The following is a 20,293-nucleotide window of genomic DNA, read 5'->3' as shown; positions in this document are numbered from 1 at the left end:
TTAAAATCAAAAAATGAATTATACAGTAATAAATATTGTTAAAAAAAATATTCAATAAACCATAAAATATTAAATAATTTTAATTCTTGAACTACATCTTAAGGTATTGACCTAAACTTAAAGCAAATGACACTGTGGCTATCTTATACAGTCATATATTAAAAATGAAAACTTTAATTACATCAACTTGCATTCTGGCTGAATGACTTTATAATGTTTGATGTTCAACTAAATTCTTTAGCAGTGTAACTGGTATTGTATTACAGCGTTACTGTTCTTGAAAATAGTTTCAAATTGTTTGTTCTAACTTAAGAAGTTTTTTATTATAAATTGTTTTCATATTTATGTAATTTGAATTGAAAATGTGGTAGAATCTAGTAGAAAAGTATAAACGCTACTACAAATAGCATAAAGCATCTGATTTAATCTAAATTCAACTTAAAAATTAAAACAAGCGTGTGTTTTTAAACATCCCGAACAAATTCCAAAACAGGCACGATTTGATGTTTAGATTTATTTATGGAACTCGGGTAGCCCTGCTGTTAAGTACTTTAGTTTAAAACTCTAAAAAAGTTATAACTACTGCTTTAAATTTATCTGATATATAACAAAAAAAATAAAAGTTTTTGTGTTTTTTAAGTTCTAATAAACAAAACAAGTGATCAAGTTTTTTTTTATAAGATCATATTTCAAATAGATAAGCCATTTTTGAATATCGAGCATCAACAATTCGCCGTTCGGGTTTCTATAAACTAACAAAAACAAGTTGCGAAAAAGGGGTTTTTCCAGACAAACATGCTTAAACTTGTAGTATAACTTAGCATCATCTTAAGATTTGTTACTAATAGTAATAAAAGCTTAAAAAGTACTTGAAAAAGTACTTATGAATTTATTTGTTGAAGAACACTTTCAGTTTCAAGATTGAAATATGTGTTTCTATAGTTTTTTTGAGAAAGCTGTTTCTTTATAGCTTTTCATTTAAGATTGTTTTTAATACAGTACAAATCAATTCTCTAATAAATATATATAAATATATAACATATAGTAAATTCATAGTTTTAAATACTTGTATTTATTTTAACTTTCTAATTGTTTTAATGATAAAAGCAAGTTATTTAAATAAAAGATAGTTCTCCTTATGACATACAGTAAGCACAGTACTTTAATTTTAGTTTAGATTAGTTTTATATTATACATATATTTTTTTGTACATGTTTCAACCATGGGCTTTAATCTTGCAAAGTCCAACTCAGAAAGTTTTCAAAGCCCATTAGGTCTCCTATGCCATCAGGCCTTTAAAACTTTACAATATAAACTATCGTGATCATAGAGTTGTATCATATTTATAACACTTTAACGTTCATAATATTGTTCAGTAATTAAATATTAAAAATATATTTACATGAAAATGAATCAAGTTATATTTGCATGGTCCCTACTTCTACAATTTATTAAAAAGTAGTTCGAAATTAAAAAACTAGATAACTTGTTAAATTCAGAATTAACTCTAAAAAAAGATCTGTCAGTTTTTATTTAGCAGTTATAAATTCTACCGGCAAATATGAAATGTTTAGTTTTGTAAAAAAATTACGACCACTTATATAAATAATTTTTATCAATTATCTTACAAAACAAAAAAAAAAATTATAAAATATTGAATTTTAGTAACTTTTTACAAATAAAGATAATGTTTTTTTGAAGTAGAATAAAAATTAATACTGAAAGCATAAAAATGTTTAAAAGTTTATTAAGCTGTAAATTATCACTATAACATTTAACTTTTATTTATATGACACAGTTAAATTAAAAACACATTATGGCTGAATCAATAAAGGAAATAGCAGAAGCTAAAAGTTTCACTTCACTGCAGGAAAAAGTTGAAAAATTGCAGGAAGAATTCACTGTAAGTTTCACTTACAAATTACTGTTGTGTTGTTTTAATCTGGATAAGCTTTTTTTTGTTCACACTAATGTCTATGTCATTTATTAATATTAGGAACAGAAACTATATTTTAACAACTTGTACAGTTGTTAGAAACAGCTCTAAAATACCTAAACTTAAAAATAGGTAGAGAATAGTTGATAGGTAGCAATAAACAAATTGTAAACTTTACTTTATGAAACTGTAGATTTAACTCTTTAACAATAGTTGTCTTGTTTATAAAATATATATCAATATTAACACCATTTTAAAGTTTGAAGCCATTATTGAAAATATGCTATCATTTTTAATAATTAAAATTAATTGCATATATAGAAAAAAATATCTTCAAAGACTAAAAAAAAAACAATAAATATTTGAAAACTGAATACATAACCAAATTGAATGTTAAAAAAATCCATATGTGGAAACTATAATTTTTTAAAGCTACAATTTTTTCCAAGTTGTCAGATTAAATAAAAAATATATGTAAAATCTATAAACTTAAAAAAAAAACTGCCCTAAACTTTTAAAGATTGATACTCTACAGTAAAGTTATAGTGATCATAATTTTATATACTATATAATATTATATACTCAATACTTCCTATTAATGAACAAAACATAACCAATTTAAAAAAAACTCAATGGTGATAAATATGCAAAAAAAAAAAGTTTAAGAAAGACTGGAAGTTTAAGAAAATTGGTAATTTTAAAATGTGAAAATTTTTCTTTAAATATAATAAAAATCAGATCTATTTTAAAATATTTTTTTTCCCATACTAAAAAAACCTAAATTCATAACAAGATGTTTTATTTACATAATTATATAAAAAAGTGCTGGGAAAAATATATTAACAGCCAACAAAGCAAATTTAAACATGCTGTTTAAAAATAAGTTTAAGCTGTAAATTTAAGGCCATAACAAAAAGGTTCACAGATTAGTTTTTAAGTAAATAGATAAAAAATTGAAGTTAAAAAACCGATTAAAGAAATTAATAAAAAAATATATATAAATACAAAAAGATGATCAAGGGGTATTCAGAACTTTAACTATTTACAAAGTTATTTATTTATCTGTCATTAGTAGAAAAAAAAACATAATATTAGTGAAGAAAAAGCACAAGTTTTCATTCTAAAAAGTTTAAGATATATATGTCTTACATAAGTTTTTGTTAACAGACAAAACATGAAAAAAAAAGTATTTCTTATCAGTAATTTCTCTTCTTAGAAACTCATCTTCATATAATAAATAATATTTATTCACCTGTTTACAACCAATCACATGTGAGACAAACTGAAAAAATAAATATAACCAAGGAGTAAAATTGAATTGTAAAAAGTTAAAAAAACATCAAAGTAAATCAGAAGCAAAATTGTTATAAAACAAATGATGGTAAATTTATCAATAAAAGTAAAATAATATAATTTAACAAAAATAGATATTTGGTATAACTTTATAAATTTTTTTGAAATGTTGGAAATGGGGAGAAAAAAATTAAGTAAAAAGTTTATTAATAAATTACATTAGTTAAAAGAAGGCAAGTTATAAAGTTTATAAAACAGTAGTGTTTATTAAAAAATACATAAATTTAAGAAAAGCACAAGTAAACCTAATAAAGATAAGGTTTTTGACATTAAGGACTACATGTAAAAAAAAAGTATAATAAAATACATCATAAGAAAACTATTTAGAAAAGTTTAACTTATTACACAAATGGCAAATAAAAAAAATATTTTACAGACCAGCACATGTGAGGCCAACATGGGTAAACTGATGGAACTCATTGAAATCTCAGCCAAGGTGCAAGGCCAACTGTTCAACTGCTTGAAGGTAAGTGATGAAGTTGATATATATTATTTTGTATTATGTTTATAGTATAAACAAAAAACAACATGTAAATTTATAAGATTAGTGGCATGTGTTTATATCATAAATACTTCACCAAGAAAGTATAGACCATTACAAACCATATAAAACAAAAACAACAAAATATAAAATTACAAAAATATGTATACACGTGTGATATAAAACTGTTTAAAGGTGGCCAATATGGTGGTACTGATACTTTAAGTATATGTAATAAAAAAATAGTAATATAGATAATTTTAAATGAATAAGGTATTATGTTGAAGGTCACTTCAGTAGAGGGAGGTCAGTATGGTGGTATCGACACACTGAAGTCCAGGTTGCTGCCATGGCTGGGCAACAATTTTCTCACAACTGCTGGCAGTGTTACTGAAGACACCAGTCTGTCATTGATGAAGGTTGTTTGTTACAGATATAAAATAGTTATATAAATATTGAAATTTTTTGTTTTTGTTTGAACATTTGGTTTAAGCTTTGTACACTTGATTACAAATATTTGATTAAGATATGGGTTAGGTTAAACTTTGTTTTGTCAACCTGAGTTTTAAAAGGTTTTTCCAAAAACTTCACGACTAAAAGCTAAAATTTTTGTTTTTTTTTTCTCAGGACATATTAAAAAAAAACTCTAATGAAAGAAATCTAAAAAAATTGGGAAAAAGTATAAATTTGGTAGTGTATATATAGATGGACTTAAAAACTATTACTTATAATTGTTAAATTTAAAAGCATTAGTTAATATTTTTTAAACTTTTACATTCTTAGTTTTGTTGTTTTAAGTTGCTATATCTATATCTACGATGTAAACACTTGTAAACAGTTAGTATGTGAAGAAAAACTATTAAGAAATTATATTAAACATAAGTTTATAAATTTAATAGTATTTCAATCAGTTTTATTTAAATACCATTTGATTTTTGTTTTAAGTAGCTATTAGGTAAAAAGTTATAAAAAAAATGTCTGCACTTGGAAATTTTAGCACATTACCAACTAAATGTTCCTTAATAAAACAATCTTGTAGAAAACTTAACGTTAAGAGGAATCCCTGGACAAATACAAGCATACCAATACTCATATAGGTATACGTAAGGAGTATTCCTTAAGCACAAAAGGTCTCGACAAAACTAATTTCGGAGACAAAGCTAATATTAAATTTATTTATTTACACAAAGGCAACGACGTTTCACTCCAAAGGGATCTTCAGACCTGCAAAATAAAAAAAAAACGGTGGATAACTGAATATAATAGTGCAAAAAAATTAATATAATAAAATTCATAAATATAAAAAGTCATTATGTCAATATAACATTATTATAAAACTGAATATTATAAAATTAATATTCAGTTATCCAAAATTCAGTTATTCAGTTAAATAAAAGTTTTTATTTTTGTTAATTTAATTATCTTTCGTTCACTTTTATAATAATAATATGTTGACATAATGATTTCTTAAATGTATAAATTTTACTGTGTTAATTTTTTTGCACTATTTTATTGAGTTATCCATCGATTTATTTTTATTTTGCAGGCCTGAAGATCCCTTTGGGGTGAAACGTCGTTGCCTTTGTTTAAATCAGGGTTTCCCAAACTTTTTTGCAAATGGCCCCCTTTAAAGAGTTTGAAAAAGCAATGGCCCCCTTCAACATATAGGTTACTCATAAGCTACGATAAACTACACATAAGACCTTTTTTTTTGCTCTACATCTACAACTCAAGAATATCTAGTATAAGTTTCTAAACTACCATAAAATACACATATAACCTATTTTATTTTGCTCTTCATCTGCAACTCAAGCATATGTATTGTAAGTTTCAAGTTATGGCCTCATGGCCCCCCTTCTTCCCCCTTTGCTGCTCATGGCCCCCTAGGGGGCCTCTTGGCCCACTTTGGGAAACCCTGGTTTAAATCAATAAATTTAATATTAGCTAATACTCAAGTATACTAATTTAATTTAATAGTTTATTAAACTTACTTGTAATTGGTTGCTTCCTTTAAAGAGACTTAAAAACATATGTCAGTAAATGCTATAATTTTTTTATTAAAAAAAAATATATAAAAAAAGGAATCATTGGACAAAGACAAAGCGATAGAGGAAATGAAACTTAAACATGAAGAAGACGTTTCAAAATTAGAAGTTGAGTTGAACGCAACAACTGGTGAATTGAAAGAAACTCAGGATAAGTATGTGTTATTGTTTATAATGTTATGTGTAGTAATTTTCTACATTAGTTATTCTTTACATTATTTCAAAACTTGAATTTGAATTGAACGCTACAACTGGAGAGTTGAAAGGAACACAAGACAAGTTTGTAAATCATATAAATAGTTGTTTACATTAACAAATACTCAGTATAAGTTTTTGAAAACTATTTAGTTGTTTTATATTAATTTCTGTAAATTAAAATTCTGGAACTTGAACAAAATGCTAACATTGAAGAACTAAAGGAACCGCAGAACAATTTTGTATCATTTATATGTTTAATAGTAATAAAAAATTCAGTATCAGATAGTAAAAGCTAATAGTTTTTATTGTATATAACCAACAAACTAAGAAATTATAGAGTTTTTAATATTTTTTAAAAATCATTTAAAGTTTGTAAACATGTGTAATAAGTTATTATTGTTAAGTTTAAAAAAAAAAGTTGAGTTTATAAACAAAACGTATTCAACTAAAATAAATTTAAAACCAAATGGTGTTAACTAAAGTTTTAACTGTTTAATTATTTAAACTTCTATTGTTTGTTTAAAAAAGGCTTAAATTTTTTAAAACCACTAAAATTGTAATTTGCATTAAAAATTTACTTCAGTTGCAAGCTACTTTCGTATGCAGTAAAAAGCATTTTTTGATAAAACATAAAAATATAAACAAAGTTCTTGAACACATATAAGTAAAAAAGTATCATCAAAAATTTAACCATTAACATTCTTGTATCTTCTTATACCGAAAAGTAGTGTTTAATTATTAATTTTATCTAAATGACTAGTATTTAAAAGTTGAAGTAACATAAACTGTCGTAAAAGTACAGTATGTTCAGTGAGAAGTTTTTTATGCATATGCCTTAAATTCTAAAAATTAAAAAGTCATCATTTCTATTAGATATAAACTCTAAAAACAAATCTTTAAACGTTAGAAAATGTTTGTTCTAAAACAGGTACGTTAAAGCTATTAAGTATAACGTATTATAGTTAAATGAATTTTATTAAACATTTGTTAATTGGAATAGATGATCAAATAAATACTTTATAAGAAAAATTTTCAAAAGTCTACTTTAAGTAGAAAATTTGAACATGTATTTAGAAACATTTTCCTTAAAAACTTGATGAATAGCAAAAAGATTGAAAAAATGTTCATCTTGTTAAATTTCTATGGAATTACGCCATAGGAAATGGTTGTTTGTTTACAGAAGAAAAGACGCATTTATTCCCTTGTTGTCATTAAAAATAAAAGCATTTGAAATTCCAAACATAAAAGAACCACAGGAGAAATAAAAATAATGATAACAACCTTAACCTTCCGGTATGAATCAAAAAATATTAAAACAACAAAAAGTCACAAAAATAAAGTTTCGTGCGTTCTTAATACACTCCCTCTTGTTTAGCATCGCTTTGTGACGTCATTATTGTCGCAATTTCGGCGTTGTTAGCCCAATAATGACGTCACAAAAGCGCCTCAATTGAGCCTCTCTTCATCGTCAATTGTGAGCAAACAATACAAACGCGGTAAAACGAGCCAATAAGGATCGAGTATTTTGTGATAACAGCCAATGAAACGAAAGTGTTGTTTTCACCTTTTAGTGATTTTTACTTTTTATTTGTTTGATTTTTCGCTTTTTTTGATAGGTTTAATTCGGTGTTCATTTCGATTTTATTTCAGATTGAACATCAGTCAGGCAGAGTAGGTCATTTTTTAATTTAATTAAATTCATTTTTTCCTGGGTTTTATCAGGTTTTTAATATTTCTAATTATAGATTGAATACAAGTCAGAAAGAGTTAGATATTGTATTTTTATTTGATTTTTATTAATTGTTGAATAAATTCTAATATCAGATTAAATAAAACTCAAGCAGAACTATATCTTGTTAATTAATTTTGTTATTTTATAATCATGATAACATTTTAATTTCAGATTAAATACAAGTCAAGCAGAATTGGATCTTGTTAAGTCAGATAAAAAAATGGATGACGAAATTATCATATTAAGAGCCGAGTTAGTTTTATTTAATTTTAATTATAATTTTTCTAAATGTAGTATTTTTTTATGTTTTTATGTTATTTATAATGCAATATGAATTAAAATAATATTTATTATTTCTCCTTAATTATTTTAGTAACAAAATATAATATTATAGTTTTAAAGATGAAAGCTGAGTTAGTTTATAATTTTTACAATATTAAAATAACGACTTTAATTTATACCGTTGTAATTTATTAGGCACTAAATTGTATTAATTTTTAGTAGCATAAAATTTAAATCAATATTTTTGTTGTTACGTAATTGCTTTATAAATAAACTATGGTATTATATACATTAAGAAGAATTTATTATATAGAACTGAGTTAGTTTTTTTATGCATAGATTAATAAAACTTAATATTTTAAGTTACAGAAATATTTGCTTCAGTATGGTGAAATAACTACTTTGTTAATATAATTATATTCTATAGATAAGATAAAAGTCAAAATAGAGTTACTATAAAATGAGTTATAACTACAATTCTGTATAGCTGTTTTAAAGCTTTTTTACAGCATAACTTGTTTAAATTTGTTAATTAGGTAATTTTCTTATAGCTGTAAGCTTGGCCAAAACTAGCTGAAATAATTGTGAAGTGTAAAAAACCTGTTTCATTTGATTTATTCAAGTTATTGAGGGATTAATTAATATAAATTATTTTTAATTTCGAACAAAAGCACGCCAAGGATCACTTGAGTTACGACAACATTTTAAGGTCAAGAAATCCAACCATTTTCTAGAAGTAGTCTTAACATTTTAAAACAAACACTGAAAAGTTTTTACTCGAGCAATATAAACTATTTATAAGTCTTACAAATAGAAAAACTAGCTAGTTTTCAGTTACAAGTGGATTTTACTTCACTAAAGTGCTACTTAACAAGTACTTTAAACTTTTGTTTAAAATATTTTGGTTTTGCTATTGACAAAATTTTAAAAGTACTTTTACATACACCCAAAGTATAATCTAGAAAAGTAACATATTATTGATAGTTTTGATAATTTATGATAAGATTTTTATTAATTTACTAATGTTTTTAAGAGTTTTGATAAAAATAATCTCTTGTTTACTAATTTTAACTAATAAAAGTTAAATATTTTTGTTTTATTAGTATACACTTACGTGCAAATATGTTTATGTAAATATTTAAAATAAATATTTATTGAGACTTGTTACAGCTTGTCTTTTTTAGTACTTATTATTGACAGATTTATCTTACGATTTTCTTCCTGTAAATAAATATTGAAAAGTGTTTGTTTTATTTGAACTAGTAATAAATTTTAATGTAAAAACTTTGAAAAAAAAAGTTTATCTTTTGTTTTACATTAACTATATTTTCTTATAATTAACTTGTAAATAATTCCAAATAAAAAAATACAGTTAAACATATGCTTTATTCAATTAGTATTATTTTGTCAATGCTGTAATACTAATAATTTTTGTTATACTTATTTTATGTTTTACCTTCAAAATATTCTTTTAATTTCTTCGTTTCAAGTATTTTACAATAAAAGTGAGTATAATTAACAAAGTTATAAAAAAAAAAATTAGTTAAAAAGTAGTATATTTATTACGTCATATTATAACACCTAATCGCCAACAGAAAGTTTAATTGACCAAAAAATTCTCCACGTTATTTTAAGTGTTTATTAATAAATTTAATACATCTGAATTTAACAACTAAATAAAAAATTCTATATTAAAACGGATAAACTACTAATTATGACGTCACTTTAGTTTTAGGATAGCCAGAGACGACGCGGCAAGATACAAGAGACAGTTGACACTCTTCTAATATTATTATTATTTGCTTATTAACTAATTGTTCATGAAACGATAATAACTGTTTATGACATCATAATAAATAATCATTACGTCTCAACAGTCTGAGAATAGCCAGAGACGAAGCAGCAAGGTACAAGAGGCAATTGACACTCATCGGTGATTATGAGAGGGAAATAGAAAGATTGAGGACTGAAGTTGACATCCTTACTACTGAGAAAGTTATCGAACAAGACAGGTATTTATTGAAAATTAATCTGTATATATATCATTTTTTTTATTTAACGTTCAAAAAATTTAAAGTATAGTAAGCAACCCAATTTTTTGCAACAATTGTTTAAAATGCTTGTGTGCTATAAGTAAGTAGAGTCTAAAAAACGTGAACTTTGCAAGTAATTCTGTTTCTTGTCATATAATTTTTTTTTCCTTATTTTTAGTACACAAAAACTAATATTAACTTATTAGTATAAAATTTAAGCTTCACTTATAAAACTACATTTTAAACTTGTTTTTTTTTTTTGCAAAATTTGAATTTTTAAAGTTTAATATATATCCAAACAGTTTAGACACAATCCTTCGTATAAGATCAAGAAGCCCCTCACCTATCTTGAGAAGAAGTCTCTCAAGGACCCTCAACAGAAGTCTCGCTGAGAGGAGCCTCAGAAGGAGTTTGAGTCCTGTCAGATTGAGCAGAACATTGAATAGATCACTGTGAGTTTGCAGTGATATATATAATTAATATTACACATTACATATGTATTTGCACGGTTATTTATCTGTTGAATTTCGACAACCTAAAAGTGTTTAGAAACTACAATTTTTAGATCTTCTAAAACAGTTTGTTAATTTGCCGTTAAATAATTAATACTAAACAGATAGTTGTTAATTTCATGTGACATGTTTAAAATTAATATTTAAGTACAATAATGTATTTATTGAGTATATATAATTTAAATAAGCCTCGTCATGTACATTAAACATACAACAGACCACTGCAAGTCTAATAATAGCAATAATAAAAAAGTCTTACTTTCTAAAGTTATATGATAAAAACTAGACTTAAGTTTTGCCTCCCAGCTTATATGATATGATTGTTGTGAATCTAGAACTTCTAAGGTTTGAACAAATTTTAAGTAGTAATTTTCGGATAAGAAAAAAATAGTATATACAATTCAATAAGCAGCCTTGAATAAATAAAAACTACTTTTTGAAATAAAGCTTTAAAGAATACTAGCACAAAATATTTCTATCAAAAACTTGTCGTTTTTTTTTTAAATTATAAGAAAATTAGTCTGTAAAGCTATAATATAAGTAGGATTATTTTATTATTAAATAGTTATAAGAATTTAAATTATTATCCTTATAAAACTATTCTGTTATTTGATATTGTGTGTTTGTGGTTCAAGTCATAATATATAACTTTTATTAACAAATAAATTGAATACAATGTTCAAAAAAAAAGAAAAAAAAAGTTGTAGAAAAGTATTGAATTTAACCACATGAAGAATATAAATTACGTGTTAAATCAATAACTACTAGAAACTTGTTTATTATAAAACTAGTTTTACTCGAGTAACAGGTATACATTCTAGTAAGGTTTATTGTTTTGTTTAGTTTTTTCAGGAAAACAAGTTTCGCCAGATAAAAGCCTTCAAAAAGCTTGTAAGAAACATTAGCTTAGTTATTTCTACAATAGGAAAACTTGCATGTAATTTAAAAAATATATGTTTACAAAAAACCAAAGGCATATAAATTTTTAACATGGATGAATAAGCTTCAGTTCCAGTTTGTACAGAAAATATTATTAAAACTTTAACAGGTAGCACTATGATAAGCTTATATCTGTCAATATTAAGTATAAGCTTGTGATAAATGTAGTCTATCAACCACACTAAATTTGTATTGTACTAATGATAAATCTTTAAAGATATTAAACTTGTAAAAACAAACAAATTGTTAATAATATGCTTGGCAAACTTGACAGAAGTAATGTTAAATAAACACAAGCAACACATTGAAGTTGTTTTTACAAGATCAGATATCACAAATAACACCAAGCTATAGTATAATAGGCAAGCATTTTGATACAACTCACTACTTATTATTGTGAGAGTATTTTGATAACTTTGTGCGTGAATTGCTTTTCCTTGACAACAAGCGTCCTTAGCTACCATGTGAATGTGTTGTTACGCTTGAACAAGTTTTATCAAGATGTATTGGGTTTGTGATTTATGAGCGATAATGCTTTAGAGAACTTGAAACCAATACTTATTTAGTTTTCGTTTGATATAAGCTAAGTCAAAATAACATTTTACTTTATAGATTTGGTACTTTAAATATACCTAAAAAATCTTTAAAGTTATAAGTTAAAATTAAAAACAAAAAATGTTCTGTCTTAAAATGTGCATATTGAATAAGCAGAATAATTAAAAAAAAATTGACAAAATATTTACAAACTTCTTTAGAAAAACTTTAAATGTGTCGTCAAGCGTACAATATGTGCACAATGATATTATTACTTGAGATTTAAAATATGTAGGAATTTATCACTTTTTGCTTTTAGGCTCGGTACTTTTTTCTCAAAAAGTTGTATTTTCAAACTATTTTAACTTTAAATGAAGTATGAGTAGTGCTAATGTTTTAAAAGTTTACCAAAAAAAAAACTTCATATAACATTATTGTTTGTACTTAGTCAGTTACTTGTTTAATAAAAAAGAACGCAAAATTAAAGTATATTCAAACCTATGAAATCAATCAACTTATACTTTAGCTATAAAATTGTTTCAAGTTTTTAATTCAAAGGCTTGTACTACTGTCATTATACCTTATACAAATACCGCGTAAGATTTTATTGTATTATGAGAGATTTAAGCGTCTGTAGTTACATTGTAACTATGTGTTGTCTCTAACAAAGTCAATAATCGTATTAAACCACTAAAATACTGATACTTAATAGTATGAATAAATGCTCAAGAATATTTTAAGAACTTTTTAGCATTGATGATTTTAGTTAGTAAAAAAATTTTTGTTAAAATACTTGTGTTTAATTTTAATTATAAACAACTGATAAACAAACCGGGCTATGTTTGGAAATAAGTTAAAAATGTACAAACACTAGTAATAAACTTTAATTAAAGAAAGTAATATTGGTCTAGTATTTTTAAGCTATAAATTTGTAGATAAATTAATAATATCAATAATATTGATACTTTTTACAGATCACCAACCAGAGCTGAACTGACGAATAGCATCCGTCACTCGCGACTAGTTGCAAGATTCAATGACTTGTATGCAGTTGATAGACTTGACATGCAAGTTAGTATGTTCGTTTTTTTACTAACGTAATAATCAATTTATTTAACGATTTGTATGCAGTTAATATGCTAGATATACAAGTTAATTATATTTGTATAACTTATATGTTTTTAATATTTACAATTAGTATCCATTAAGGTTGTCTCATTTTAAAAACAATGTTTTATTTTGAGATTATTTTCAGAATAATAAACGACAATACTTCAATTGAGTATACATAAAAGTAATATACGATTTAAATATATATATATTAAGTTTTACAGTATATGAAAAACCACATAAGTTAAGAACTTGTTTACCAATACTTACAAAAGCTTTCTTATTCAAACAAAACATTATTGTTGTTCAAATATCACAAATTGTTTATTTTCTTCAAACATCACAAGTTTTTATTTTCTTCAAGTATAACAATTTTTTATTTTTTTCAAAGTCAAGCTTGAAAAGAGACGCTCATAAAGTTTAATGTTTATTTAACATTCCATAAGGTTTTAAAGTAAAGCTATTTAAAAAACACTAGTTGTAAATAGTTCAATACTTTAAACTGGAATAAATCACACAGTTTTATTTGCTTAAGTGATAGTAATAATAGTACAAAATAAGATACGGAACTTTAAACTTAAAAAGTTTGTTTTTACTGAATAATAACACGATTTATAAAGTAGCTTAACATTTCATGATAAAAATTAAAATCGTTAGTTTGGTTGCTTTTTTTTGGCTGAACAATGAAAGGCTTTATGTTTCAGTTTCAAAAAAACAAGTTAAAACATGTGAAGTAATTATGATAAGAATTTTGAAACTAGTTTCTACTTAATCTAATCAATAGCGTTATTATCCGCCTAAAATTTAATTATTTAAACAATATTTTATTTTAAAAGTTCAAAATAGGTTTTTTATTAAGTTTAAAATCAAGTTATATACTTTAGTAAAATTATTTTACATTTTTAAGGTTTATTTGCTAAAACTTGTATGTATAGTTTCCATTTTAAGGTTAAAAACTTATTTGTTGACTCAAAATATTTGAAAAAATTTTGAAATTTAAAAAACATTTAGTCAACAAACAATTTTTATTAGGTATTTACATTAGTACTTTACAAAATCGTACTAAAAAAGTCAACTAAAAGTTAAATATTTTATTTCTTAAAACTTAGAAACACTCATTTTAAAATGTTTATATTTTCAAAGTGAGTTTTAATTTTTAAAATAAAAATGTTACACTAATGTTTTGTAATTGTTCAATATTTTTGGCTTGTAGACTTGCAAGTTAAATACAGTTTTATTTCTAAAGTTTCAAGTATTACAAGCTGTCTCATAAGTTAAACCTATTTTTTGTATTAGAATCATAATAGGCTACTATGCATAAATGTTATATACATATAATATGGTAATGTCCAAAAATAAAAAAAATAATTTGGTTATGAGTTACAAAAATTATTCGGTTTTATATATAAGAGATTAAAATTTAGAAAGTAGATAATATCATGTTATTATACCTTGTTAACGATAGTAATTTTCGCTTTATAACTTTATTAATAAAGAAGCGTATTGTTCATTTAGGAAATGTTTTATACAATATTTTTAGGCATGAGTATTAAAGAAAATTTCAAGTTTGAGAATTAGACTATCTATATTCAAAAAAATCAGTTATAACTTTAGACAAAAATTTTTCCAATACAACCATAAGACGATAAAAAAACGGTAACAAATTAGTTGCAAAAAGAATAACTTTAAAATTGGTAATTTCTTAAAGAAAAAGAGGAAGTTTTTTTCCTAATAAACTAGTTAGTTTTGCAACAAGCAGTTTTTTTTTACTATGTAAGATCAATAGTATATTATTAAACTATAAGATATACAAATAATGGCATTTATAGCACATTAGTAATCTAACTAGGTAATTTTGATGTATTAACTTCGCAGACACATTGATTGCGAGGAAACTAAGAGAGATAACTAGATGATAAAAATATAATTAAGCCACGTATATATTTTATTTACCCTATGTTATTCCCACAGGACAGACTTAGACGCTACATTCCATGCGAGGACTCTATCAAAAGAGTGATATTTGCTTCAGTTGTGGATTCATTCCATCACGCTAAAATGGCTTACAGGTGAAGAAATATTTACAGTTAAATAACTTAAATCATTTATAAGCGATTTAAAACCTTTAACAAAAGAAAAACGCATACGCTATAATAAGCTACAAGTGAATTACTAAAATTGTAAAAAATGAATTTGACAGGGCATTAGATTCAGTAATTATATATTTATAGTAATTAAATTTATGCAAACACTCTATAATAAGCTAAATGTCAATTAAATCTACAACAGGTACTAAAGACTTTATTAACACGCAAAAATGACCAAATGTTATTAGTACAAAGTAAAAAAAGGTTAAAATAGTTAATTTACTTGTATTTTAAAACAGGTCGTTCAGATTGAGGGCCAGGAAATTCCTGAGTCCGATTCACACCGGGCCAGAAGCTTTGGAGGATGCTGTGACAGATTACATTGTCAGAAACCTGGACCTTTATGACGTAGAGAAGAGTGTTGATGTTTGTTTTTGTTTAGTTTGTTTTGAATTTAATTTATTATTGTTTTTTAATTGAATTTAAGGTAAAGTATTAATTTTATGAATCGATTTAAGATAAAATATATATTTATATAACAATTTCTTTCATTATAAACCGTTTATAAAGGTGTATTATTTATCTACAAACTCATACCATTGTGTATATGTCTATAAGCATTTGTCTGCGTGTTTGTTTTATATGTAGTTTACTTCAATAAAATATTAAACAAAACATCATTAAATCAACTTACTTTTTTTCTTATGACTATAACGATTATTTCTGAAAGGCTTACCTTACCAATATTAAATACGTCATTACAACAACTTAATGACTTTATCACAGGACGTCATCCGATCAATGAACGTGAACCCACGCATCAGTTTCCCGCCAGAATGCAATTTCGCACTACTAAGTCCATTCATCCGTGAAGTGTGCAAAGTGGCTTATGAAATGCAGGCTGTAGATCCAACACTTGATGTCGCTCTTGCTAACGAGTCGGAATTGATGAGTGAGAAAAAGTTAGTGTTTGTTATTTATTAGAAAAAAAAAATTGTAATACAAAAATGTCAAAGTCATCCAATCTTAAATTTAAATTGTCGCTTAAAAGGTTTGCTTTCATAATGTTAAGAGGTTTGGATCAACATAAATTAATTAAAATTTATTTGATTATAATTTTTTAATACTCCATATTGATACTTTGTTTTTGTTTATGATACAACTGCAATTTCCCAACAAAAAAACTTGAATTTTTTTAAATTGCTTCGTACCCTCTATGACGTCATAATTCGTCGCCCCTGGTGCCTTACTTGCTCGGATAAGATTATAAATCTTGTCAATACATTATTAGGTCCCACAGTAGCTAGACTGTACAACTTTATGTATCTTTAATAATTTTTTTGATATCTATATTGCGTCGTTAGTAACCGTATCTGGATAAAAATAAAACAAACCAGCATAAAATACATTTACTAGGTGCATGAGTAGTTGTGATAGGAAATAAAAGTAAATCTAATAGATAATATAATTGCTGGTGATTAGTTAATTACGATCTTACAACAATGAACTCAAGGCTTGATTAGCATGCTATCATATTGGTATAAAAACGTATTTGGCAAACAAATAATATAATTATTATTTACTGACGTCCATATGATAGCGAATTTACTGCTCGACTAGTTTATTATAATATCTGATAAATAAACAAACAAATACTAAATATTTACAGATATCGCAGAAGTTACGATAGTGAATTTACAGCTCCACTAGTTTGCTACCACATCTGGCCAGCACTCATGGAAGATCACCAAGTTCTTATTAAGGGAGAAGCTTGCACTAGAAGAGGACTTGTGAGTTTGTTAATTATATTAGTTTTATATAATTGGTATGTTGTGGTAGTTAATTGTACATTAATTGGTAAGTTGGTGTAAAATATCTAATAAAAATAAAATCAATCACTTTGATGTATAAACTGAACAACTAATTTTCACAAAAATATAATTCGATGGAGAACACTCAAAAGATTATAAACTAAAGTTTACATAAAAAACAACTAAATTACTAAGATTTTTTTTTCACGATGTACCAATAAAAAAAAAAGTTATATACTTAATGTAAGAAATTGTTTTAAATAGTACTGACTTGAAGTTTTTAGTTGCAAATTAGATAACAGTGATTTAATTATTTTACAATCAACAGTTTGTTAGAAGAGCGCGTTAAAGTAAGATTTAATTTATATTTAATAGTTATATTGTAGAAATATTACTAGTTTGATAACATTGATTATATGCATGTAAAATTATTAAATCTATAGTAATTTAGTTGATAACCATTTTAAGTTGAATTCTTTTTATATATAGTCTTTCAAAGTTTTATCTTGTTTATTTTTTATTCACTCGAAGTTCAAATTAAATTTATTATTCATAAATGGAAATATGTATAATAATTATTTAATCTTTAAACTTAAACTAGCTATACCAGAGAAAAGTAAAGTTTTTTTTAAAATCTATATAATACTAGTGTTTGAATTATTGACATAATACAAGTTTTATACACGTAAATTTTAGGCAAGCCAGAAAAACAAGTTTCACAATAATTAAATTACCAAATTATCTTATTGATTAATAGTAGTAGCAAAACCTGTAATACACTATGTAACTTTTCACACGAATATAAAGCTTAATTAGTCGCTTAATATAGCAAATATACATTTAAATTCGTCATGAGTTCTAGATAAACATTTTCATACTTTTAATAGTTTAATAATTTAATATTATCATATTTATGCTGATATTTGTATTGTATATTAGCTATATAGCTTATAAATGCTTATGATTAGTGATGTTTTCAAAATTTTCTAAGAAATTTTCAATATTCAGACCTATACCGCTTTTTATGTTATAAACTTATAATTAAATAGTTTAATTGCTATCAAATATGATTACATAGATTTTTAGTAGTAGATAATCAAATATAATTAAAATTAATCAAAGACATCATCAACAAGAAGATCATTATCTCCATCTAGGCTGGCTTCAACTTCTAGGAGTAGTTTGGTTGGTTAAGCGTGATTGCTTGCTTTAGTTTATCATATACACAGCTTTTAAATAAACATTTAACTTGATGAACTAGTATAAAATGCTTAATTTATTTTTTTTCATCTATTAAACTGATTTCTTTTTTAATTTTTATGGCATGTTAAATTATAATTTAAAAACTGCATGTTTAATTAAATACGAATGAAAAATATTAAATGGTCAACATTTTTTTTAAATATTTTACCCAGAATTTCAAAGCTTAACGTACAAGTTTAATGTTGAATTTTTGATAAAATTAAGGTTTAAAATTTTCTAAAAATATCAGATACACTTATTTGATGTAATTTTAAAGTTATAATTATTAATTTTTAAATACTTAAGATTTAGTTTCTAAGCACAAATCATAAAATTTTAAATTGAATTTTTAATTATAATTGTTATTTTTAGTTACTCAATAAATAGTTTAAGTTAAATTTAACAAACTTATTATACTATATTATATGTCTTTATTTTTTAAATTCAGCGCTCTAGAAGCAGAAGCGTGTCGCCCAGAAGGCGCAGATGTTAAAAAAAGGTTTGTTTTATTATTAATATTTTTTTGATTATTGTAATTAAAGTAAGTTATGTGAAAGTTACCTTTTGGTTTATAGAATTAACTATAAATTTACTAATATTGAAAAGAAGTTAAATCGCTTGTAACTTACATTCTTTTTAAAAATAACTGTTTATAAAACTTATAAAAAGTTTAAAAGATTTAAAAATGTTTTTTTACAAATGTTTCTACTTTTGATTATTAAATATGTAAAATTTTATCTTAAACACTTGTATGTACTTTTACAATCCTAAAAAATTCACAAAAACAACTTTGAAAGTAAAGTTATCATAAGTTATCTATTAAGGTAATTAACTATTATAGTGCATTTTCTATACAAAATAAATTGTCATAACATATATATTTTTACAGAAATCAACATTCAAAGATCAAAATGAAATGTTATGAAAATTTCGTTCCTCAAAACTAGTTTTATTCTTCTATTGAACTTGTGTTTTAAAATTATGTTTATCTTTTATTTTGTAAATCTTTTTCAAACTAAAATACTGTGTTTTTTATAATAATTTATTTTGTACATACCAACTTTTGCATTAATCTTGTAGTTTTCATATTACTAACCATTGTGAATTATTTACACTCCTTTATATGAATCACTGTATCTACTTAATTTCTCTTTATAATGTTTTTTGTACATATTTTTCTCTATTTTTATTATTTTTAATCGATTTTTATTAACTAGCAGTCACTGTGCTTATTTCTTGTACAAATTCCTTGTTTTTATTAATAAAAAGCTTTTTTATTAACTGTATTCTTGTTTTTAAGTTTTAACTTAATCAAACATTTAAAGAAAATACTAAGTTGAAAATATTTTTATTAAGTATAAAAATTGCATACAATAATAACTTAACCAGTTAAGGCAAAGTATAAATTAAGTTTAACATATATACATACTAAATTGTTAATAACTGATTTGTTCATTTAAGCTACTATAAACAATTTATTTGTAATCACTAAAATTTTTGACCTATAGAGATTAGTATAGTTTACTTAAGCTAGCCTAATTAACTTAATTGTTATTACGAAATTTGAATGAAAATTCTATATAAAAACATCAAACTCAGTTAAGTGTAAAATTAAGTTTTTCCTATAATTCAATACATAATAAAAACCTTAGAAAATTAAAAAAAAAAATTATATACATTTAATTTATTTTACAGATTTTAAAACACAAAGCTTATGGTGCTACATATAGTTTGGTTGTGTGATTTTAGTGTTTACATATATTGTACCTAAACTAAAAACAGATATTAATCTTTTTAATTCTATATCTTATTCATAAGCCATTTATTTTTATAAGTATGCTAAGGTAGTTAAATTTTTCATCACCAAAAACATCTAATTTAATTGATAACTTTGTAACAAAAGCCGTCTTATCAAACTTTTAATTTGCCTAAAACAATATTAGCCGATTTTTACTTAATAAAATAATTTTATCTATCTATCTAATACTATTTAGACTT

General features: G+C 24.3%; 1 protein-coding gene across 4 annotated transcripts; it reads left to right on the top strand.

Moving 5' to 3' along the window:
* The first annotated feature begins 1,796 nt into the window (after positions 1 to 1,796).
* LOC145831250 (mitochondria-eating protein-like) lies at positions 1,797 to 19,568 on the top strand. 4 transcript variants are annotated; one of them, XR_014369664.1, is made up of 15 exons: positions 1,797 to 1,903; positions 3,666 to 3,755; positions 4,058 to 4,189; positions 5,852 to 5,970; positions 7,917 to 7,997; positions 9,905 to 10,039; positions 10,363 to 10,512; positions 13,020 to 13,116; positions 15,127 to 15,224; positions 15,542 to 15,668; positions 16,029 to 16,204; positions 16,912 to 17,032; positions 17,382 to 17,403; positions 18,744 to 18,794; positions 19,185 to 19,568. XR_014369664.1 is itself a non-coding variant. In XM_082938418.1 (15 exons), the coding sequence occupies exons 1-14, from the start codon at positions 1,817 to 1,819 to the stop codon at positions 18,786 to 18,788; spliced, it is 1,521 nt and encodes a 506-aa protein (XP_082794544.1). In that variant the 5' UTR covers positions 1,797 to 1,816; the 3' UTR covers positions 18,789 to 18,794; positions 19,185 to 19,568. The 4 variants fall into 4 exon arrangements, 2 of the variants coding, with proteins under 2 accessions (XP_082794544.1, XP_082794545.1); XR_014369665.1 differs by lacking the exon at positions 19,185 to 19,568 and adding an exon at positions 18,176 to 18,238; XM_082938418.1 differs by lacking the exon at positions 17,382 to 17,403 and adding an exon at positions 18,176 to 18,238.
* Positions 19,569 to 20,293: the final 725 nt, after the last annotated feature.

This window comes from Thalia democratica, chromosome 3 (genome assembly GCF_965202585.1).
Source record: "Thalia democratica chromosome 3, ktThaDemo2.hap1.1, whole genome shotgun sequence".
NCBI classification, from domain to species: domain Eukaryota; kingdom Metazoa; phylum Chordata; class Thaliacea; order Salpida; family Salpidae; genus Thalia; species Thalia democratica.
Note: the sequence above shows the minus strand (reverse complement) of the source record. Positions and strands in the feature narration are given on the sequence as shown.